Source organism: Polypterus senegalus, chromosome 17, assembly GCF_016835505.1.
Source record: "Polypterus senegalus isolate Bchr_013 chromosome 17, ASM1683550v1, whole genome shotgun sequence".
Lineage (NCBI taxonomy): Eukaryota > Metazoa > Chordata > Cladistia > Polypteriformes > Polypteridae > Polypterus > Polypterus senegalus.
In genome coordinates this window covers 72,026,811-72,052,211 of record NC_053170.1, presented here as the reverse complement: position 1 = coordinate 72,052,211, position 25,401 = coordinate 72,026,811, and the positions used below count along the sequence as shown (strand labels likewise).

The following is a 25,401-nucleotide window of genomic DNA, read 5'->3' as shown; positions in this document are numbered from 1 at the left end:
TGGTTATTCTGTATGATACTTATTGATAAATATTTTTGAAAAAGTAACAAAAGGGGAACAGATCACCCCTCCCTGTCTTAAAATTTTAATAGGGTAATTATTAAATGTTTAAGATTATTTATCCATCCATCCTGTTCTGCTTATCCGAGATCAGGTCACGGGGGCAGCAGCTTGAGCAGAGATGCCCAGACTTCCCTCTCCTCGGCCAATTCTTCAATCTCTTCCAGGGGAATCCCGAGGCGTTCCCAGGCCAGCCTGGAGACATAGTCCCTCCAGCATGTCCTGGGTCTTCCCTGGGGCCTCCTCCCAGTTGGACGTGCCCAGAACACCTCACCAGGGAGGCATCCAGATCAGATGCCCGACCAACCTTATCTGTCTCCTCTCAATGCGGAGGAGCAGCGGCTCTACCCTGAGCCCCTCCCGGATGACTGAGCATTACACCCTATCTTTGAGGGAAAGCCCAGCCCAGACACCCTGCGGAGGAAACTCATTTCAGCCGCTTGTATTCGCGATCTCATTCTTTCGGTCACTACCTATAGCTCATGATCATAGGTGAGGGTAGAAACGTAGATCGAGTGGTAAATTGAGAGCTTTGCCTTACGGCTCAGCTCTTTTTTCACCACGACAGACCGATGTAGAGCCCACATCACTGAGGACGCCGCTCCGATCTGCCTGTCGATCTCACACACTCCATTATTCCCTCACTCGTGAACAAGACCCCCGAGATACTTGAACTCCTCCACTTGAGGCAGGATCTCACCACCAACCCTGAGAGGGCACTCCTCCCTTTTTTGGCTGATGACCATGGTCTCGGATTTGGAGGTGCCGATTCCCATCCCAGCCGCTTCACACTCAGCTGCGAACCGATCCAGAGAGAGCTGAAGATCACGGCCTGATGAATCAAATAGGACAACATCATCTGCAAAAAGCAGTGGCCCAATCCTGAGTCCATCAAACCGGACCCCCTCAATGCCCTGGCTGCGCCTAGAAATTCTGTCCATAAAAGTTAGGAACAGAATCAGTGACAAAGGGCAGCCCTGGCGGAGTCCAACAGTCACTGGAAACAGGTTCGACTTACTGCCGGCAAGGAGGACCAAGCTCTGACACCGGCTGTACAGGGACCAAACAGCACTTATCAGGGGGTTCGGTAACCCATACTCCCGGAGCACCCCCCACAGGATTCCCTGAGGGACACGGTCGAACGCCTTTTCCAAATCAACAAAACACATGTAGACTGGTTGGGCAAACTTCCATGCACCCTCCAGGACCCTGTTAAGGGTGTAGAGCTGGTCCACTGTTCCACGACCAGGACGAAAACCACACGGTTCCTAACTGAATCTAAGGTTCGACTATCCAACGGACCCTCCTCTCCAGGATCCCGGAATAGACTTTTCCAGGGAGGCTGAGGAGTGTGACGCCTCTGTAGTTGGAACACACCCTCCGGTCCCCCTTCTTAAAGAGGGGGACCACCACCCCGGTCTGCCAATCCAGATGCACCGTCCCAGATGTCCATGCGATGTTGCAGAGGCGTTTCAACCAAGACAGTCCTAAAACATCCAGAGCCTTGAGGAATTCCGGGTGTATCTTATCCACCCCCGGGCCCCTGCCACCAAGTAGTTTTTTGACCACCTCGGTGACCTCAGTCCCAGCGATGGGGGAGCCCACCCCCGAGTCCCCAGGCTCTGCTTCCTTATTGGAAGGCAAGTTAATGGGATTGAGAAGCTCTTCAAAGTACTCCCCCTACCGACCCACAACGTCCCGAGTCGAAGCCAGCAGCACTCCATCCCCACCATATACAGTGTTGACACTGCACGGCTTCCCCCTGCTGAGACGCCGGATGGTAGACCAGAATCTCCTTAAAGCAATCCAAAAGTCATTCTCCATGGCCTCCCCAAACTCCTCCCACTCCCGAGTTTTGGCCTCAGCAACCACGAAGCCGCATTCCGCTTGGCCTGCCGGTACCTATTAGCTGCCTCCAAAGTCCCACAGGACAAAAGGGTCCTGTATGATTCCTTCAGCTTGACGGCATCCCTCACTGCCGGTGTCCACCAACCACTTCAACAATAGAGGCATGGAACATGGCCCATTCAGACTCAATGTCCCCCACCTCCCTCGGGACGTGGTCGAAGTTCTGCCGGAGGTGGAAGTTGAAGCTACTTCTGACAGGGGACTCTGCCAGACGTTCCCAGCAGACCCTCACAATACGTTTGGGCCTACCAGGCCTGACTGGCATCCTCCCCCACCATCAAAGCCAACTCACCACCAGGTGGTGATCAGTTGATAGCTCTGCCCCTCTCTTCACCCGAGTGTCCAACACATGCGGCCGCAAGTCCGACGACACGACCACAAAGTTGATCATCGAACTGAGGCCTAGGGTGTCCTGGTGCCAAATGCACATATGAACACCCCTATGCTTGAACATGGTGTTTGTTATGGACAATCCATGACGAGCACAGAAATCAAATAACAAAACACCACTCGGGTTCAGATCAGGGGGGCCATTCCTCCCAATCACGCCCTTCCAGGTCTCACTGTCATTGCCCACGTGAGCACTGAAGTCTCCCAGCAGAACAAGGGAGTCCCCAGAAGGTATGCCCTCTAGCACCCCCTTCAGGGACTCCAAAAAGGGTGCGCACTCCAGACTGCTGTTCGGAACATACGCACAAACAACAGTTAGGACCCGTCCCGCCACCCAAAGGTGGAGGGAGGTTACCCTCTCGTCAACCGGGGTAAACCCCCAATGAAAAGGTTCCAAGTCGGGAGGCAATAAGTATGCCCACACCCACTTGGCGCCTCTCAATGGGGGCAACTCCAGAGTGGTACAGAGTCCAATACCTCTTAAGGAGATTGGTTTCAGAGTCCAAGCTGTGCGTCAAGGTGAGCCAAACTATATCTAGCCGGAAACTCTCGACCTCGCGCACTAGCTCAATGCTCCTTCCCCTTCACAGAGGTGACATTCCACGTCCCAAGAGCCAGCTTCTGTACTCTAGGATCGGACCACCAAGGTCACCACCTTCAGCCACCACCCAACTCGCACAGCACCCGACCTCCTTGGCCCCTCCCATAGGTGGTGAGCCCATGGGAAGGGGGACCCACGTTGCCGCTTTGGGCTGTGCCCGGCCGAGCCCCATGGGTGCAGGCCCGGCCACCAGGCGCTCGCCATCAAGCCCCACCTCCAAGTCTGGCTCCGGGGGGGCCCCAGTGACCCACGTCTGGGCAAGGAAAAACGCTGTGCAAAATTTTTCTTCATACGAGGTTTACTTATTATTATTATTATATAATAATGGCTTATTTCAACAGTGCATCTGTCCATTTAAAGCACAAAACTGAATTGTGAATTTATCTTGAATTTATCTTGACAGTGTTAATTCTCTCTGCTAAAGTGAAATGAAGGGTAGACCATCTATGCAAGTCTTGCTTAAGTTTTTACATGCAGAAAGAAAATTTTTGTTGAAAAAGACCTTTATGGTTATTTGTAATGTGTAACCTTAGGTATTTAAACTGATCTGTGATGATAAAAGGGAAGGTGTCAAATCTAATATTGTGTGCTTGGGAGTTCACTGGAAAGAGCACACTTTTATTTAAATTAATTTTGAGTCCAGATATCTTTTGAAATTATGCTAGTACTGTTAGGACTGCAGGTACAGTATTTTATGGTACTATATGTATATTTCAGATCCACATCATCTATAAATAGTGATATGTTCTCTTCATGTCCTTCTTTGATAATCTCCTTTATCTCAGAAGCATTTTGGAAGTGAGCTGCCAATGGCTCAATGGAGATTGCAAGTAGCAGTGGTCACAGGGGACATCTTTGTCTAGTACGAAGTTCTAGTTTAAAGTAATCTGAAACAATGTTGTTGATACAAACTGAAGCTTCTGGACTGGTACACATTAGTTTGATCCATGCACATATGAGTTGAAAAAGTAGTTATATGTTTTATATTACAATACATTTACTTATATGGATGACACCTTTGTTCATGGCAACTTGCAAAATTCAAGATAACTGGTTCCATTTCTCCAGTTAGGGCACAGACAGGTGAAGTGACCTGCTGTTGATCACCGTGTTAATAACAAGATTTGAATCCACAACCTCAGGGTTGGATGTCCAAAGCATTAATCACTACACCACACTGCCACAACAGTAACAGCAGATTTGAAATACTGATATACCCATCAAGAAATTACCCAACTATCATTTAAGACAACTAGTATTGGCATTTATAAATAACAATACACAATGAAATGCTTGAATTTTAATATATGATGGATATCAAGAAATGATACATTCTTCAGCGGATCTCAGTATAGGCTTTATAAAGGACTAGCCAACCCGCGGCGTACCATACGCCGCATAATCAGGCCGGTTTTTTAATGATTTTGAAGCACAGGAAGAAAATTAACATTTGAAAAATCGGTAATGTAATAAATCAGCAAGAAAAGCAACACTGTAAGGGCCGATTTATACTTCACGCTCAGAACGCATACATGCCCCTATCATGACTGCCACGCGTTCCCAGCGTTCATTTCACGCGTCCTCTGAGCAGGTCCTCAGAAATTAGCGCGATGCGTGCGCGAGTTGCAGTACTAGCAAAAAGTCGGGGGGGGGCGCAGTGTGCTAAAAGTCGGAACGTGACGTCAGTCTCTGTTTACTATCTACATGTGACAGCAAGCCTCTATGGAGATCCTTCGGAGATCGATGTGCATGCTTTGCTGTTTGATGAATGATTCAAAAAGGTGAAGCAAAATGCCGACATACAGATGCATTTGTGGTGCTTTTATATTCAAGCGTCACATATTCCCGATCATAATGACACGATACATTTTAAAAGTCTCACATACCATCTTTTGTGCCGTCTATTTTTAATTTTTTTTACTTTACCTGCTGTCAGGTCCAAGAAGCTCATAGCGATTAAAAACTGGGATGACATTTACGATGGTCTGCTTTAATAATAAAGTAAACTACGAGGTTAAAGTGGACATTTCGAGATTAAAGCCGAAATTTCCACTTTAATCACAAAATACATGTTTTCACCGTGTCTTATTTTTTTCTCAGTGGCTCAAATACAGCGCTATACATTATGTTGCCTATGTGAAGTTGCAAAAAAAAAAAAAATAGACAAAAGGTATGTGAGACTTTTAAAATGTATCGTGTCATTACGATCGGGAATATGCGACGCTTGAATATAAAAGCACCACAAATGCATCTGTATGTCGGCATTTTGCTTCACCACATCGAAGCATTCATCCCGTAGGATCTGCATAGAAGCTTTCTGTCACATGTAGATAGTTCCTGAACGTAACAACACGATAAACTTTAAAAGTCTCACATACCATCTGTTGTGCCGTCTTTATTTTTGCAACTTAACAGCAGCAACATAATGTATAGCATTATATTTGACCCACTGAGAAAAAAAATAAAGGACACGGTGAAAATGTGTATTTTGTGATTAAAGTGGAAATTTCTGCTTTAATCTCGAAATGTCCACTTTAACCTCGTAGTTTACTTTATCATTAAAGCAGACCGTTGTAAACATCATCCCAGTTTTTAATCGCTACGAGCCTCTTGGACCTGACAGCAGCGGAAAGCAGCAATAGATCCCCACACAGAACAAATTAAATGTATGATATTCCAACTCTCTGCACATTTATAATCTTTAGATTTATACTTGATATCACTTTCATGATGAAATGCATTAAAGTGTGTATGTTACATTTTACATATAATTTCGTTTAAATAATGAATACTGTTAATTACACACATGGGGAAATAATTACACACATGGGGGTGTCACGGTGGTGGAGCGATAGCACTGCTGTCTCCCAGGGAGTTACGTTGCTGGTATTTCCTGCTTATATTCCACACTGTGCTCCGGTTTCCTTCCAAAGATATACAGATTTGGGGATTTGGTGCAGCTAAAATGACACTAGTGTATGTGTGTGCTTGTATTCACCTTGCGATGAGCCGAGGCCTCGTCAAGGGACTGTTTCTCACTCGTGCCCAATGCTTCCTCGAATGGACACATCCCTGGATTGATGGATTTAATCAATAAACATCCTTTTCAGAGATATTGCGGTATTTAATAGGTGTTCTAGGCAATTCACAACACAGAGAAGCCAAACATGTTCTCACCGTGATAATATCTCGCACTGCCACCTGGTGGATTCCTCCAGATTTGCGTAAAGTACGTGCGTAAGTATGAACACTACAACGCTTGCGTAGCAGGAGCGTCCGCTGCAGCATGCATCGCGTCGCGTGAAGTATAACTCCGGCCTAACAATGCACGGAACGAACCAACACACAATCGTCCGTGACTGAATTTTGCGTTCAGTATGCACTGCCTGCTCATGTGCCCACTTCCAACTCGGTATTTGAGTCGTTGTCATGTTTGCACAGTCCAGATGCACCTGTGGCTCACGTAGACTTTTCATTGCTCCATGCGGTTGTGGCTGCTTTTCTATATATAATCCACCAATACACCCGACCACAGTAGTAGCGAGGTGGGGCTTCGTTGTTCCCTTCGCATGGTTTTTCATGGTGGATGTGGTCGGGTGTCGAAACCGAAAAGAATAATGAAAAGTCAACGTGGCTCAGACGTGCATGTGGACTCCTAGCACAGATGAAAGGGACTAACTGGGTGGTCGGTGAGTTTTTGCGTCCGGGCACATGGGCAGGCAGTGTGAATGCCTAGAGAGCGTGGGTAGACGCGGGCCGGTGAAAAAGGAGTGTTGGTGGGCAGGGAAACGTCTTTCGTGTTCCTGCAGAAGCATCTAAGAAGACGCATGTTTGTCGCGGATGCGAATTGCTGTATGTAGCGTGTAAAACAGTTTGCCATGGTGCACGCGGTCGTGCATTGTAACCGAAAACTTCGGTTTTAAAGACTGCTTACTTCATTGTGTTTTAACCTCAGTTGTAAAGGATCGTTTTAAGGATCCCATGGGATACCCTTCGCAATCCGTTTTACATGCTGCATATGGCGATTCACCTCCGCGAGAAACATGCCTCTATGAACAGTCAAAGTGGCTGAATGAAAATTCAAAGTGGTGAATATAAATGATGCCGGTTTTTCTCTGGCTCCTTCCTGCGTGCGCCATAGGCGTCTTACTTGTCGGCGGCTTAGTGAATCCACGCCCCTTCCGGCTTGCTTTCCATGGTTGTCTTGCCTTAGTGAATTATATATAATATCAACATTGACTACCTAATTTATCTTACCATGTGTACATTACAAAAGGTATTATCTGACATATTCTCGAGTAATTGAAAAATACTGCTTACTAAAAAAAAAAAAAAATCAAACATTATTATATTTGTACCTCTAAATTAGTGAATTCCAAGATAATTTAGGATATTTAAACACATTCTTTGAAGTGTTTTGTAACAATACGCTTTTAAAACTGGATTGTCTGAGAATCACATTGTTAGGTTTGTAACATTCGATATTGTAAGATTTAATTTGCATCATTAACTGGTTAAAAACAAACTAAAAAGAGTAACTGATGAATGAAATTGTTTAAATTGTGTAAAAGTGAATTAATTTCTGCAATACACAAAAGCTACTCTTCACCTTGACAAACACTGATAAAGGAAAAAAAAAAACATAGTGAACATCAGCTAAAATTATCAAAACAGAGCTTGCAAAACTCACAGAACATGAAGACTCATAATCACTGCCAAAGGTAATGTACAAAGCACCAACTCTGAACTACACAAAAACTTAATGCTTAATTTCTGTTAACTTTATATATCGCCTAATGTAAATGCCTTTTCATATTTATAGCAAATTATGTGGGCATACTTAAATGGCAATGACAAAACTACAGGGCATTATAAAATCAAGTAGTTAAATGAGGGGAAAAAATCAATGCAGTAGAGTATTGAAGTATTTTTCACAAAGATACAGCATTCATTCACTCAGAAATAGGGCTGCAACAATTAGTCAACGTAATCAATGACTTCGACTACAAAAAATCGTCGACACAGATTTTTTATTGTTGACTCGTCATAAACAGAACCTTCAATAGAGGCTCCAGTCACAAAGAACCACATTGGTTTTTGTAACTGCAATCACTACTTGAATGTCTGGGGGCAGTATTGTTTGTTATTGTTTATCAAGACTACACACAGTCCTACCAACGAAGAACAACGTCTGAGGAGAAAAAGAATGTACAGGAAGATAAACGTTTGCAATGGCGAGTCAGATAGAGGAGGGGGAAGGAGATGGAAAAAAATTGAGACAGAAACTTTCTAAAGTGTGGGAGCACTTCTCCGAAAAAGAAAAAAAAAACAACTGAATGCAGATTATGCAAAGTGGAGATTTCTTTTCACAGCAGCACCACCTCGATGCATGAGCATCTGAAACGCAAGCATCCTGGAGCTCTGATGCCACCGTCTCTTAAGAATTTATGCTGGCATTATTAGTCAGTTAGGGTCAGATCAGGAGGAGAGGGAGAGCGTGAACGAGACTGAGAAAGTGAAAGTAAAAAAAGCTAACTTTTACAAAATTTACACCCGATCTGCTCATTTTCAAATAATATTGCATTAGTCCGATGATGTTTTCTGATTGGTACTATTCAGGTCATACAATGATTTCTTCAAAATGTCACATATATTTGTCTTTCTTTTTTCTCACCCCCCGGTGCTGCGTGCCAACAACAAAAGGCGTGAGCTTATTCAGTGCCAGCAGGAACACCCAGGTGGCCAGTTGCTTGGGCTAGAACAAGCTTGACCTGGTGGCGTTCAAAGCACATATACTGAGAATACTCTTAACTGAGAAAAGAAGAGCGTTCGTGGCTCACCCTGCAGAGGAACATTCTTTCCTCTGTATGTCCTGGAGTCTTGTGCAGACGGTCGGGGTTTTTGGGGAACGGGGGGGTTTATGGAACATGGTCACTGATTACAACCGCAAGAAGGTACACAAATGAATATGAATAATGTTTCATCCATGCCACAATGTTTTCTGAAATGTACTATAAGGTCATAAAATAAATAATTCCAAATATCATATACACTCACCTAAAGGATTATTAGGAACACCTGTTCAATTTCTCATTAATGCAATTATCTAATCAACCAATCACATGGCAGTTGCTTCAATGCATTTAGGGGTGTGGTCCTGGTCAAGACAATCTCCTGAACTCCAAACTGAATGTCAGAATGGGAAAGAAAGGTGATTTAAGCAATTTTGAGCTTGGCATGGTTGTTGGTGCCAGACGGGCCAGTCTGAGTAATTCACAAACTGCTCAGTTACTGGGATTTTCACGCACAACCATTTCTAGGGTTTACAAAGAATGGTGTGAAAAGGGAAAAACATTCAGTATGCGGTGGTCCTGTGGGCGAAAATGCCTTGTTGATGCTAGAGGTCAGAGGAGAATGGGCCGACTGATTCAAGCTAATAGAAGAGCAACTTTAACTGAAATAACCACTCGTTACAACCGAGTAATGCAGCAAAGCATTTGTGAAGCCACAACACGCACAACCTTGAGGCAGATGGGCTACAACAGTAGAAGACCCCACCGGGTACCACTCATCTCCACTACAAATAGGAAAAAGAGGCTACAATTTGCACAACCTCACCAAAATTAGACAGTTGAAGACTGGAAAAATGTGGCCTGGTCTGATGAGTCTCGATTTCTGTTGAGACATTCAAATGTTAGAGTCAGAATTTGGCGTAAACAAAATGAGAACATGGATCCATCATGCCTTGTTACCACTGTGCAGGCTGGTGGTGGTGGTGTAATGGTGTGGGGGATGTTTTCTTGGCACACTTTAGGCCCCTTAGTGCCAATTGGGCATCGTTTAAATGCCATGGGCTACCTGAGCATTGTTTCTGACCATGTCCATCCCTTCATGACCACCATGTACCCATCCTCTGATGGCTACTTCCAGCAGGATAATGCACCATGTCACAAAGCTCGAATCATTTCAGATTGGTTTCTTGAACATGACAATGAGTTCACTGTACTAAAATGGCCCCCACAGTCACCAAATCCCAACCCAATAGAGCATCTTTGGGATGTGGTGGAACGGGAGCTTCGTGCCCTGGATGGGCATCCCACAAATCTCCATCAACTGCAAGATGCTAATCCTATCAATACGGGCCAACATTTCTAAAGAATGCTTTCAGCACCTTGTTGAATCAATGCCACGTAGAATTAAGGCAGTTCTAAAGGTGAAAGGGGGTCAAACACCGTATTAGTATAGTGTTCCTAATAATCCTTTAGGTGAGTGTATACCTATGTCTCAGTTTTTTTTTGTCAGTGGGGCTTTGACATCACGGGCCATAAGGCACATACTAATTCAGCATAAGCAGGAACACTCAATTAAATTAAATAAAAAAAAAAAAAAAATCAAGTGATCATGAGATACGAATAAGGCAGATTCGCCAACGTTTGGGTGTCAGTTTTTATCCATCCAGATCTGAGAATTTCCAGTTCGACTGTCTCAAAACACCACTCACATCTACAGTTATTCCCAGTTTCAGATAAAAAGTAACAGCTTCAGATCCCGGGGGGGGGGGTTGGCCTTAGTATGTATCGTGATCGTGACAGAGAATAAAAGTGAAAAAAATAAACGGCAACTTTTACAAGTACTATACATTTACAGTGGCTGTTACAGACGCAAATCAAATGTATGTGTTTATTGTATAATATTAACAATAACAGCAACTCACTACTCAAAACGGTAAATATACGAAGCAGTCAGGATCGAACCTGGGGACTCTTGATTATATGTCAGAAATTCCTACCGCTGTACAACAGAAGCTATTGTATCGTCCTTGAACCTTTTGTGAAAGTGTTTATTTGATCTTTGCACATTATATAGTTTACATTTTGTCATTTATTACTAAAATATGAAAAACTTTTCAGTTTTAACAATGTCTTTTTTGGTTAAGTTAAATACACTTTTTTGTTTAAAGACTACGTGCACTTTAGTTTGTATTGTTTAATGTATTTCTTTTTTATTATGATGGTCATACTAATATAAAAATATCTGATTATTTTCAAATTCACATGTTTCACTGCTTGTTATTTTAATTTGATTATTATCAACTAGCAAAATACCCGCGCTTCGCAGCGGAGAAGTAGTGTGTTAAAGAAGCAATGAAAAAGAAAAGGAAACATTTTGAAAATAACGTAACATGATTGTCAATGTAATTGTTTTGTCACTGTTGTGAGTGATGAGTGTTGTTGTCATATATATATATATATATATATATATATATTTACACACACATAAACATATATATATACATATCTATACATATACACATATATATACATATATATATCTACATATATACACATACATATACACACACAAATACATATATATATATACATACATACATACATACACACACACACACACACACACACACACATATATATATATATATATAAACATATATATACATATACATACATATCTACATATATACACACACAGCTATTTCAGTATCAGTGCAATACGCTGCTTGTTAAAACGGATAACTCCGCTCTTACGTTGCAAGTCTGCGTGGATATTATGAACTATCGTATTTGTTCAAGTTCTATTTAAATTTTAAATAGAAGGAATTTTTATTTAGTCGACAGAAATATCTTTGGTAGGAATGGTAAAACAGACAGGAATATTATTAGTGAATAAATCAACTCAAACCTTAAACAACTTATAATATTTTGCTCTCCATAAAATTTATCCTGTCTAAATTATACAAGTTAGAAATAAAGTAAGCGTTAAAAGAACAAACATTCACATTTCTTTACTCTTATGTAATTTTATATAAAAATAAACTTAGATTTTAAATATCCCAAAAGATTTTGCTCTCCATAAAAATATATCCTGTCAAAATGATACAAATTCAAATATGAACATGCTGCATAACAAAACCTAGAAATATAAATGAAATGTGTTCTTTTCAGCAATAACAAATCAAATCATTCAGTTTCTTTGCTCATATGTCATTTTAGAGCTGGGCGCTGGCATCTTTTTTGGCCACAGGTTCGTTTCTGTTTGGTGTGAGGTTCTGTGTTGTGGAGATTCTCAGGATGGATTGCAGGTGCTCATCAGTGAGGCGACTCCTGTGTGCTGTTTTGTTAGTCTTTATCACTGAGAAGAGCTTCTCACACAGATATGTGCTACCAAACATGCACAAGGTTCGAGCCGCATGTAGACGGACTTTTTTTGTTCAAGTCACCAAAGCGCCGTGCAAACTCAGTGCGCTCAGTTTATCAGCAAAGTGCGTGTTGGGAACACCGTAGTGACGACTTGGTTTAACATTACTTGGCAACAGGAAAGTGAGGCAAGGTGCACTGGTGCATTTGTGTCTCCCATAAAAGCAGCTTCACTTGAAATCACTTTGTGATTGTGCACGGGTTAAACGTCCGCTGAAGTGTCAGATTCTTATTTAATTATGCTGCTTTCTGTATCTTCTGCATTGCATTCAGGTTAACCTGATGTTTTGTCTCATAGTGCCGTCTTAGATTAAATTCTGTAATTACAGCCACATTAGCTCCACAAATGAGACACCACGGGTTTAGTAAACATATACTCAGCCTCCCATCGGTTTTAAAGGCTCTATTTTCAGAATCAACTTTTCTCTTCAGCATCGTGTGAGCTAACCGCAATAACTTGATTAACTTTCGGTAAGTGTTAACAAGGCAGCTGAGCGCTGCATTATGGGATCTGTAGTTTATTGTGTTACCAGCGCTTCATATACCCAGGCCATTAATAACAATAATACAGTATATAAAAAGACGGGGTTAATTACCCCCGGGGTTTTTGGCCCCCAAAATTTCGGGCAAATAAAAAAAATTTTTTTCAAAACCGGGAATTAATGAGGGGGGTTTTTTACAAAATAATCATTTTTTTGCTCTTATTTTTACGCCTAATTCCTGAGTTCTTTAAAAAATCTTGTGGGAATTTAATTTTAGTTGTAAGGGGGTTTTTTTTTGTCTTTTTATTTTAACAAAAAAAATTTTTTTTCAAATTAACTTTAAAATTTTAAAAAAACCCAATTAAAACTTTTTTTAAAAAAAAATTTTAATAATACTATTATAAATTTTAAAAAACTATAAATTTTAATTTTTCAACAAAATAAAAATTCAAATCATTTAATATATAAAATTTAAAATTAACACTTTTTAAAAATTTAAACCTCTATTAATTTTTAAAATTATTTTTTACCATTTTTTTTAACACCTAATTTATTATTTTTAAAATTAATTAATTTTAAAAAATAATTTTTAAAAAACCCCTTATAAATATACACCCATTTTTAAATTTATTTCCAATAAATTTTTTTTAAATTTTTAATACCCAATACTTATTAAATTTCCCCTTTAAAAAAATTTATTTTCAAATCATTTTTTTAAATTACCCCTCATATAAAATTTTAATACAAATAAAATTATATAAATATTTTTTAAAATATAATTCCCCCCAAAATTTTTAAAAATTTATTCCCCAACAAAATTTAATAATAAAATTAAAAAAAATATATTTTTAAATTTAATCCAATCAATTTTTTAAAAAAAATTTATCCACCTCAAAAATTTTTTATTTTATCCCCAATAATAATTTTAAATTCCCAAAAACTATTATTTATTTTTTTTTAAAAAAATTTAATATTATATAATTTTTAAATACATATTAATATAATATAATAATAATAAACTCTATATTTTATATAAACCAAAATATATAATATTTAAAATAATATATATATAAACAAATATATATATATATATACACAAAATATATATATTATAAAAAATTTTACACACATACTAATATATATTATATATAAAACATACATATTATATTTATATATATATAACACACACATAATATATATATATATATATATATATATATACACATTATATATATATATAAAAAATATATTTTTAAATTATCACACATCATATATATATATATAAAACATAATATTTTATACATATTTAATATATTCAACTAAATAATAATATAAACATAATTTATTTAAAAAAACCCTACTATTTTAAAAATTAATTTTAAAAACATATTAAATATTTTCCACATATTATATAATAATATTTACCCCATACAAAAAAAATTTTTATAAACAAAATAATATTTATTTTTAATAATAATAAAATAATAATATTATAATTTTATCCCAACATTATTATTATTATTATAACACAATAATATATATTAATAATAAAAAACATAATATATATTTTAAAAAATTTTTTAAATCCACATAATATATATATATATATATATACACACATCATATATATATATATATATTTTTAAAACACATACATATATATATATTATATTATTTCCCCAATAATAATATAATAAAAATTTTAATCCAAAACCCTTTTTTTTTATAAAATAATATATTATTAAAAATATTTATATTAAAATAATAATAATTTTTTTTAAAAAAAAATAATTTTTTTTAAAAAATATTTTTTTAAAAAAAATTATTTTTTTTAACACACTAATTTTTTTAAATTTTAATAATTTTTTTTAATATATTTTTTTTTTAATTATTTTTTTTTCCACTACTATATAAAATAATATATATATATTTTTATATATATATATAAAAAATAAAATAAATATATAATAATAATAATAATAATAATAATATAAAAATTAAATAAATATAAAATTTAATAATATAATAATAATATTATAAAAATTTAATAATATATTATATAATATTTTATATCCAAAATTATATATATTTAAAACCATAATATATATTATATTAAATAAAAAATAATATATATATATATAAATTTTTCCCAAATAAAATATAAAAATTTATATATAACACAAAATTATATAATAAAATAATATTAAAATAATAAAATAATATATAAAAAAAAAAAAAAAAAAAAAAAAAAAAAAAATTTTTTTTTTTTTTTTTTTTTTTTAAATAAAAAAAAAAAAAAAAAAAAAAAAAAAAAAAAAAAAAAAAAATAAAATTATATATATATATATATATAAAAAAATTATATATATATATATATTTAAAATAAAATTTAAAATTTTTATAAAATAATTTTTTAAAATATATATAAAAACATAATAATATATATATATATAAAAAAATATATATATATATAAAAATAATTTTTTTCAACATTTTTTTTTTTTTTTTTTTTTTTTAATAATTTTCCACAAAATTTTTTTTTTAATATATTTTTTTTTTAATATATTTTTTTTTTTAAATAATTATTTTTATTTTTTCAAAAATTTTTATATTAATTATAATATCCACATCAATAATTTTTTTTTTAAATCCCTCACACTATTTTTTTTTTTTATAATATCACATACATATTATTTTTTTTTTTTCACATCTAATTTTTTTATATACACAATTTTTATATAATTTATTTTTTTTCAAATAATTTTTTTATATTAATCCCTCTATATAATTTTATTCACAATACTAATAATAATTTTAAAATTACAAAAATTTTAAAATTATTATTTTAATTTCCAAAAATTATTATTTTATTTAATATAACACTTTAATATTTTTAAAATTAATAATAATTTTAATATTACATACTATTAATAATATTTTAATAATATTAAAAAATTATTTTTTTTAAATTTTTAATAATTTACACACATCAATATAATTTTTAAAACACACTAATATATTTTATAATATTTTTTTTTATTTAAAACACAAAAAATAATTTATAAAATTTATATATAATATATATTATATATTATATTAAATCATAAATATATTTTTTATTAAAAATTATAATAATATATATTATTATATTAAATTTTAATATACACATTTTTTTTTTTTTTTTTTTTTCCACTCAATCATTTTTTTTTTTTTTCACATCAAAATTTTTTTTTTTTTTTTAATATATTAATTTTTTTTAAATTTTTTTTTTTTATATAACCACATCATTTTTATTTTTTTTTATTTTTTTTTTTAATTTTTTCCAAACATTTTTTATTTTTCACACATCATTTATTTAATTTTTTTTAAAAAAAAAATATATATATATATTATAAAAAAAAAAAAAAAAAATAATTAAAAATTTTAAACACCCATCAAAATATTTTAATATTATCCACTAATTTTATTTTTAAAAATTTTTTTATTTTTTTTTTTTTTTTTATAAAAAATTTTTTTTTATTTTTTTTTTTTCCCCCATATATATTAAATTTAATTTTTTTTTTTTAACCATCATAATTTTTTTTTTTTTTTTAAAAATTTCACACTAAATTTTTTTTTTTCACTTTTTTTTTTATTATATTTTTTTTAATAATTTTTTTTTTTTTTTCAATATATTTTTTTTTTTTTTTCCACAATAAATATTGTATAATAATAAAAAAAAATTTAATATATATATTAATAAATAAAAAAATATTATATTTTAAAAAATTACAAATCATTAAAATTTTTTTAAAAAAAAAAAAAAAAAATTATAATATATATATTTATATATATAAACAAAATATATATTATATATAAAATATATATATATATAACACACATAATATATATATATATTAAATACAAAAAATTATATATTATATATATATATAACACAAAAATAATATAATATATATATAATATAAAATACAATATTATAAAAATTATATATAAAATTTTTATTTTTCCATTTTTTTTTTTTAAAAATATTTTTTTTTTATAAATAAAATAATTTTTTTTAAAAATTTTTTTAAAATAATAATAATAATTTTTTTCAATAAAATTTTTTTTTTTTTTTTTTTTTTTAAAATTTTTTTTCACATACATATATATATATATATATATATATACACACATATATATATACACATACATATATATATATATATATATATATACACACATACATATATATATATATATATATACACACATACATATATATATATATATATATATACATACATATATACATATATATATATATATATATACTATATATATATGCACATATATATATATATATATATACATATATATATATATATGCATATACATATATATATATATATATATATACATATATATATATATATATGCATATATATATACACATATACACATATATATATATATATATATATATATGCACATATATATATATATATATATATATATATATATATATATATATATATATATATATATATATATATATATATATATATATATATATATATATATATATATATATATATATATATATATATATATATATATATACCAGCGCATATCAGGCCAGATAGTGTGTTAAAAAGCTATGAAAAGAAAAGGGAACATTTTAAAAATAACGTTAACATGACTGTCAATATACAGTATTTGTTTTGTGAGTGTTACTGAGTGTTGCTGTCATCAAGGATTTGATTATCATTATTTCTTTCAATCAGGGTCGTATTTGTCGATGTGTTGTGTTCAAGTTACATTCCGTGTTTGTCAATCGTTGTAAAGATGACAGGTTTCATTCATCGATTCGCTTACTGCATCAATAAACAGCTCGTCTTCTTCTTTATCTGAGACCTGACACACTGCATGCACGTTTTTTTTTTACACTGTCTTCCTTTAGTGGGACATTGACTTTTTCCAACGTGTGCTTTGTTTTGGATTTATGAGTATGCTTGTATGTATCAAACGCTTCATATTTTTTGCTGCCTTTTCAATTGTGTAATTCGGTTTTTGTTCAGCGCTCTTTGGAACTGTTGCTTTTTATCTGTGCACTGCGTCAGTTCACGTGAGCCGCTCGGTGTACATGCATCGGTTTCCCAGCTGTGCTGGTGCCATCTCGTGCTATGTCCATGGCTGTATTTAATGTTACCTTAGTCCTGGCACTTAAAACTTTCTCTCGCAGTTTCGCTGAGTTTGTACCAAACACCACCCTGACCATCTCATCTTCCTCTCCATAAACACAGTCCTTAACCCGTGAATATTTAGTGGGAGTTTGCTATTGGATTGCCGCTGACGGACCTTATATGGGCAGGCACTAAATTACAAACGCCAGCGGCAGCCTGTCTATGAACTTAATTTAAAGTGTAGGTTTACATCGTGCTTTGTTTCCGAAGTACCAGAAGTCATGAATATGGTTGTATATGTCACTTCGCTCGCTTCTTATTGTTTCGCTGCCTTCTCAATTATATAATGCATGTTTTCTTCAGCGCTTTTTTTAGGTCTTCCTGGTTTTCTATGTACTGCGTGATTACGTGGGAGGCGTGATGATGTCACACTAAACTCCGCCCCCACGTTGAAGCTCATCTCCATTACAGTAAATGGAGAAAAACTGCTTCCAGTTATGACCATTACACGTAGAATTTCGATATAAAACCTGCCCAACTTTTGTAAGGAAGCTGTAAGGAATGAACCTGCCAAATTTCAGCCTTCCACCCACACGGGAAGTTGGAGAATTAGTGATGAGTCAGTGAGTGAGTGAGTGAGTGAGGGCTTTGCCTTTTATTAGTATAGATTTTAATCACGTTAATGCAGAGATATCAGGGTGACATTCACAGGTGAACAGATGAGGTAAGACATGCACTGGAGCCCAGAACAAGATGTGCAACCACAGGTCGCAGGCATCAAAATAGTCAGGCATGAAATAATCGTTACTAATTGAAAAATAAATTGAACGATTAGTCGACTACCAAAATAATCATTAGTTGCAACCCTACTCAGCAATTGGATTTCCTTTTTTCACCTGAGATAACCTATTGTTGATGCCAATACTGACACATAACCAAACCTTCCTTATCATTTATCAAGCAGGCAAGCAATGATACCCTTAGATACCGCTCAAACATTGATTATTTATAAAAAGCTTTACAATAAAATGAGGACACAGCTGGTAGATGATTCCAAGTAAACTACAGAAAACTTTTTTTTCCCCCCCATATATATATATATATATACATACATATACACACACACACACACACACACACACATACATAAACTGTAAATACGGTGAAAGTAGTAACTGGCAGCGTCATGTAAATTTATAGAAATAGCTACACTGCAGAGATTTCCTAAGTATACCTTAGGGACCTTTATATTCAAGCAGGTGAATAAGAATTGATTAGCTGTACTCTTGAGCGAGGCTGAATGGGCATATTCATAATTCAAGTTTTATGTCTTTATTTTTTTCAATAATGCTGCTTTGCATTAAAATAAGATAACAGGAAACATATGTAATAAAGCCCAACATTCATTAAAGCTAGATAGATATAGATAGATATTTTTTTACCTTTCCTGATACTGAGGGATTTCTCAACTGTTTTAACACTGGGTTTTCCAGTGCTGTTCTTTGACAGCTAAATCCAGTAGCCTTTCTGGACTGGTACCACTCAATCAATTATCCAGCTGTCCATTTCACTTATTCCAGTTAGACAGTTGCTGAGGGAAGGGACAATGTCTATCCTAGCAGTATTGGGTGTAAAACTGGCACTTAGAAAAACATTTATTGTAGATAAACTACTAAACATACAGATCCTCCATTGTCATGTTATTGCTAACAACAAGCTTCATAAGATAAAAAACCAATGGAAGACTCAAAATCTTAACAAGTCAATGTGCAATGTGGCATTATCAGTAATAAGTGACATCCAATTATGAAATTTGTGGAAACAAAAAACATGCAATCACCAGGACCCTCTAGTACAGAGGTGGGCAGGATCGGTCCTGGAGGGCCACCGTGGCTTGTTAGTCTACAATGTTAGGTTCTTATATCATAATTTTTTTTCCTTTCCAAGGATATCAACCAAATGATTTGGAACCTAAAACAGATAATTGTCAGTCTGTTACATTTTTATCTTAAGTATTTTATTAAAGCAAATACTGCATGATGAATCCTCACAGATGTAAATGGAAACAAGTTAGATGGAGAACTACTGGCTCCTTTGTCATTTTCATTTTGCTAATAAGGAACAATTAAAAACAATGTATGCAGCTGTTTAAGACTGAAAAAAAGGAATTAAGGGAGGGGAACCTTAATAAGCGATACCACAAAATGTCACTTGAGCAATATGAGCTTCACCAGCAATAACGGATTTCTCATTAAGAAAGTGGATTGGAGCAAAGGCCTGCAGTCTCTGCGGCCCTCCAGGACCGACGCTGCCCACCCTATGCCCGAAAGCACAGGTGTCGAACTCCAGGCCTGGAGAGCCACAGCGGCTACAGGTTTTCATTCTAACCTTATTCCTAATCAGTGACCTGTTTTCACTGCTAATTCACATTTTAATAGCCCTGTTTTTAAGGATTCAGTCCTCTGAATTGACTCGTTTCCTCATTAAAATGCAGCCAAACAGAAATTAACATGAAACGAGCCAACAGATGACCAACTAAACTGGGGCTTCAAACTCCAACCAGTTTCTTAATGAGAAGCCAATTCTTGCTGTTAAACTTGTTATTTAATTCCACGGCTTGTTGTTGCTCTCATTCTGCCACAGTTGACATTTCCAAAACTGTTGATTTTCTGTTTTTCATAAGAACATTAAAAAGTGTTTTGGCGAGTTGAGAGGACAACCTTACTGAGACCTCCACCTTTCTTTATTTTCAGATATTGTGTGATGTGGTGGCTTGTTTTGTGTCTCATTATTGTTTGGCTGCTAATTAAGGAAAAAGAAACTAAAGGGCCCGAGTCAAGTCAATTAAAAGAAGTAATTAGCAGCAAAAACTGGTCACTAATTAAGATGGTTAAAATGAAAACCTGCAGCCACTGTGAAACACCAGTCCTGGAGGGCAACACCCCTGCCCCAGAGTATGAGAAGCCTATGTGAATTCAAAGTTTACCAAATTAAATCTATTATGTCAGTTAAACCTGGTAATACAGCTGCAACAGGTATCCACGATTACTAGCGAAATAAAATACTCCTATTATAATGAAGTTACCAGATTTGTTCTGTTAAACCAACAAAATGACAAATCTCCAGTTTACTCAAGATTTCGTCAGGTCTTATTGCGACTTTTACTAGTGACAGTACAGCATGCATTTCATAATTCTGGTTTATCGTTACCAACCTTGGAACCCACTAAAAACAAATGTTCAATAAAATCAAGCACTGCTGTTAATATACTAAAAATAAAAAAGCCGGTAATTCGGACAGGAAACCTAAGTTGTTTTAGCTCATGAAGTGCGTTAAACAAGGCTTGCCAGGCTACTTTGACTGTAGTTCGTGTTGACAAAACAGCAGTTCCATTCAACGCTATCGACACCTTCTTATTATGGCACAACTCCACTTGGTCCATTTCCGTAATATTCTCACACAGATTCTAGTACACCCTCTCTCTTTCGGTCAGCCCCCTTTCGCCTTTGGGTGTTATTATCAAATCCCCATTCCCTCATCTTGCCTACACTGCAGGTGTGAACATACAACCTTTGGTACGGGCTTCTGCATGAACACACGTACGCATAAACTGTGCTTCCGAGACATCCGAGTGATGCAAGTTAAACACCTTTTAATTTTGGGTCCTCTTTCGCGGTCTCCTTTGATGGAAAAACGCGACCCCTGAGTCTCACCACAAAGTCCCAGTGCTTGCTTTTGCCAGCCGGCTCTTACCTTTCGCCTGACAATCAGCGCAGTATTTGTTCTCCTCCTCCAGCAGCAGGGCGGTCAGCTCCGCCTGGTATCTGTCAACATCTTTTACGGATTTACCCGTCATGTTTCGTGCCAAACAAAGTTGTCCCTCTTTTCGAAGTGTTCGAATAAGCTATTCACTTCCGCAACCCACTGGGTATCTTGTCAGGAAAAATGGCTTCCTTCCTCTTTTTATTGCAAATAGGAAGTGTTTTACTCTTACAAGAAGCGTTCCAATAATCCCCTCTGCGTTGTCTAAACGACACCAATAACGATATGCCTTTGGTCCCTGTTCTTTCACTCGGAAACCGGGATGCCCAGTTACTGCCCCGCACAGTTCCGCCAACCCCACACTAGTGGCAGACAGTGTCCTACAAGTCACGTCACGACAACGACTTTTTGTCGCCACATCCGGTTTCCGCTTCAGTGGCAAAGCTCCAGTTATCGCAGAGTCGTGCAGCATCTCTTATTGTCTGTTGAAGTGGTGTGCCTATGAATACATAATAGGACTCGGAAAGTGACGTAGTGACAGGCAGTCAATCAAAGTGATGGTCCTTAACGATTTTTACGCTTTGCAGACGAATAAAGTGAACATTGCCTTGTGTTTAGGTCTCACCGTATAAATGAACTCTGTGTTATGGAGAAGATTTCACGGAAAAAAAACTGTTTCTTCACGTTTTCATTAAGTAAAAGGTCAAAATACGTTACAATAAAATTTTTCACCCGATGAAAAATAGATCAGAATACACTGTCTAAACCATGTTTTTACATCATCCTGCCTTGCATCCAGGGCTGCTGCGAACCCCTGTACAATTAGATGAAAGTTTTAATCAATATAATAGATAGAGATAAAGGTTAGAAGCATGCGCTGTTAGCACATTGCCGCACCCACCACATGACGAACCAACTCAGGATCCCAGATAGGGACATGAATATAATAGGTTATGTTATTAATATGTAAAACTCAAAACAGATATCGTTATGCACTTATATAGTTTTATATGTAATGGCATAACTAACAATCAAGTTACATGAATCTACTGTAGCCTCACAGTTTTTAGCATCTAACAGTTTTTAAAAGTTCACTTACACTATCAGTTAAGCAAAGGATTTATTATTGTAGACTCAAACAGTGCATGGCAGTTTAATTTTAACAAAATGGCATATAGTAGGTGCTAGCTGTGCCACCTGACTACAAGACCCAAGTAATTAAGCTTTCAAATGGCATGTCATAAATTGTGCATTTGAAAAAGTGGTGGGATAAAAAAATGATGCAATATAGTCCAACACTTGCAAAGTTGGGCTCCACAATACAGTTTCTGTATCTATTTATCTAGAATAATAATGTATGTAATATCATTAATCTGTACAGAAGTTCATCACAAGCAGCAACTGACAAGCCCCCTTCACAATGTTCACAACCTGCCATGGCACTGGTTGCACTCATTCTGCGTACTGTGATGTGTTTGGTATATTATACATTTACAACAACAACATTTATTTGCATTGCATATATTCATACATTCAATGTAGCTCTAGCTCATGTGCTTTATAAGACATGAAAAAAAGCAATTAAGATTAGGCAATAATATTAAAGAATAAGTAACAAAAAACAAAAGGTAAGGTCAGATGGCCAGGAGGACTGAAGAAAAAAACTCCAGTTAGGCTGCAGAAAAAAAAGACATCTGTAGGAGTTCCAAGGCCAAACGCCTGCCCATCCATGACTGTGCAGTCTTCCTAAGAAAGATGTTTTTAAAGCAACCCTCTTTGTTTTCAAGCTTAACATGATAGGATTTGATAAAGTTGGTCTCGTGGACAGCTGGGGCACCCGCCTTCATTCCATCGTCACAGATGTCTGCATGGTGCCTTGATCAGGCGGTGGTGGCATAAATTGCCACCACAGAAGAGCCGGAAAAGACAACAGAGAATAGTAGATATTATTAAGATTTCAGATTGCTGAAAAATATTTTAATTCTATGCCCATATGGTAGCTACAAAAAAGCCAAATTAAAATAATGGGTTTTTAGTAATTTTTAAAAATGTTCCACAGTATTAGCCTGGCAAATTTCTATTGGTAAAGTATTCCAGATTGTAGGTGCATAACGGCAAAAGGATGCATCATTAGCCTGGCGAAGTGGAAGAGTGGCATCACCACTTTGTTAAGTTTTGGCTTTAGAAATTTAGAAATCTAAGGTTACAACTTGGAGTGTAGGGGGACAGGCATTCCAAAATAAAGGACTATATAGGATTTTCAAATGCATTCAGCAAGGAATTTAAGAATGCTGTACTAGCACAGTCATTCTATTAAAAGGCTGAGGTTTACTCTAGTTTAAATGTAGATTGTCACTCATATTAAGGTAACATTTATTTAAACGTCACTGAAGCCACTGAATGTTGTAGCTCTTATCAAAGCTAATCACACTAAAATCATAAGCCACAAATTACAGCTTGCTCCAATGAAAGTGCAATAGAAGTAGGCAATCAGATGGGTGAGATTCAGCCACGCTTCATATACACACACTGTGACCAAAGTTCATTCGAGTCTGGAATGTTGTAAGACTGGTATTGAACACAGCCGCTTAGCAAACAAACAGGGCTGTGGATGAAAGCAAATAAAATGGAAAGTCATTTATTAGGTCGGAATTGTGTTGTTTTAAGTGGATGTAGTATAAAAGAGTAATGCTTCTACTTCAGTTACTTACAGGTTGTTCTCAATGGTTAATTCGTAACTTTTTCACTGTCTTTGTTAAGTTTGCATATTCTCACCTTGTATACATGGGTTTTCTAAAGATGTTTAAGTTTTGGTCTACTTTCCAGAAATGTGCATGTTAGGTCAGTACCAAGGGCTGAACTGATAGCTTGCTATTTACTGGCAATACTGGCACTTGATCAATGGTTGAAATACAACCTGTGATTCACTTTTTGGTGGCGAGCAACTCACTTACCCTGTCCGTGCCTAAACTGTAAAAATGAAGTAAATGTTTTTGTATGTTTTAAATCAGAGATCTTGGTAAATGATGTAGGCTGGTGATATTCATGAGGGAAACCAATAAAAAACAATGTATTCATCTATTTATTTATATATTTTCTAAACAGGTATTGTCTAATTTAGAGTCATGGAGAGCTAAAGCCTAATGTCATTGTAATAGGTACAATGTAGTCGTAAATCCTGGAGAGGAGTTAGAAAATCAAAGTGCACACATAACCATACAGTATATACAGTCACTCTCATTCAGACATATCAGTACAGAATCAGCAAACAAACTAACATCATATATTTGGACTGGAATCCTCAGATGATAACTACAGTATTCGAATTTGGGAAGAAACTCCATACAGAAGACATCTAGTTGGAAATCAAAATTGAGTCCCACAGTCCCTGTCCTGAAAGGTGCAAGTGTAGTGTGGCATCTTTCTACACTCAGAATTATGGAAAGGAAACCAAAAATATAATTTTAAAGATAAAACACACAAGGGTAAGATGAATAAAGTGTGAAAACAAAACTGAAAGGTAATAAAAAGTAAAGGATCTGCTTGACTAACACTTTAGGTTGTTCTAAACAGGTCTTGAACTCTTGTCTGTCTGGTATTGTGACTTGTACACTTTTCCGCCCACCAAGTACCACCAGCAACGTGCTATTGTCATGTCTCATCTGTCTTTCTCTCCAAACGCTGCACTTCCTACTGCCAGCAAATCTCATCCTCAGTCTGACTGCTGGATTTAGACAATTTGACAGTAGGTGTGACCCTACTTGTGCTATAGGGATACAAGGCAAGAATGTCTTCTAGTGGTCCCTGGTGTCCCTGCA

General features: G+C 35.3%; 1 protein-coding gene across 1 annotated transcript in view; it reads right to left on the bottom strand.

Annotated features, from left to right (window-relative positions):
• The window catches only part of smap2 (small ArfGAP2), a 46,020-nt gene extending 24,343 nt beyond the window's left edge, over nt 1-21,677 (bottom strand). The window contains exon 1 of the mRNA XM_039739326.1: nt 21,575-21,677. Within this exon, the coding sequence (XP_039595260.1) occupies nt 21,575-21,677 (103 nt within the window). The remainder of the gene's footprint in view (nt 1-21,574) is intronic.
• Between the last annotated feature and the right edge of the window lie 3,724 nt (nt 21,678-25,401).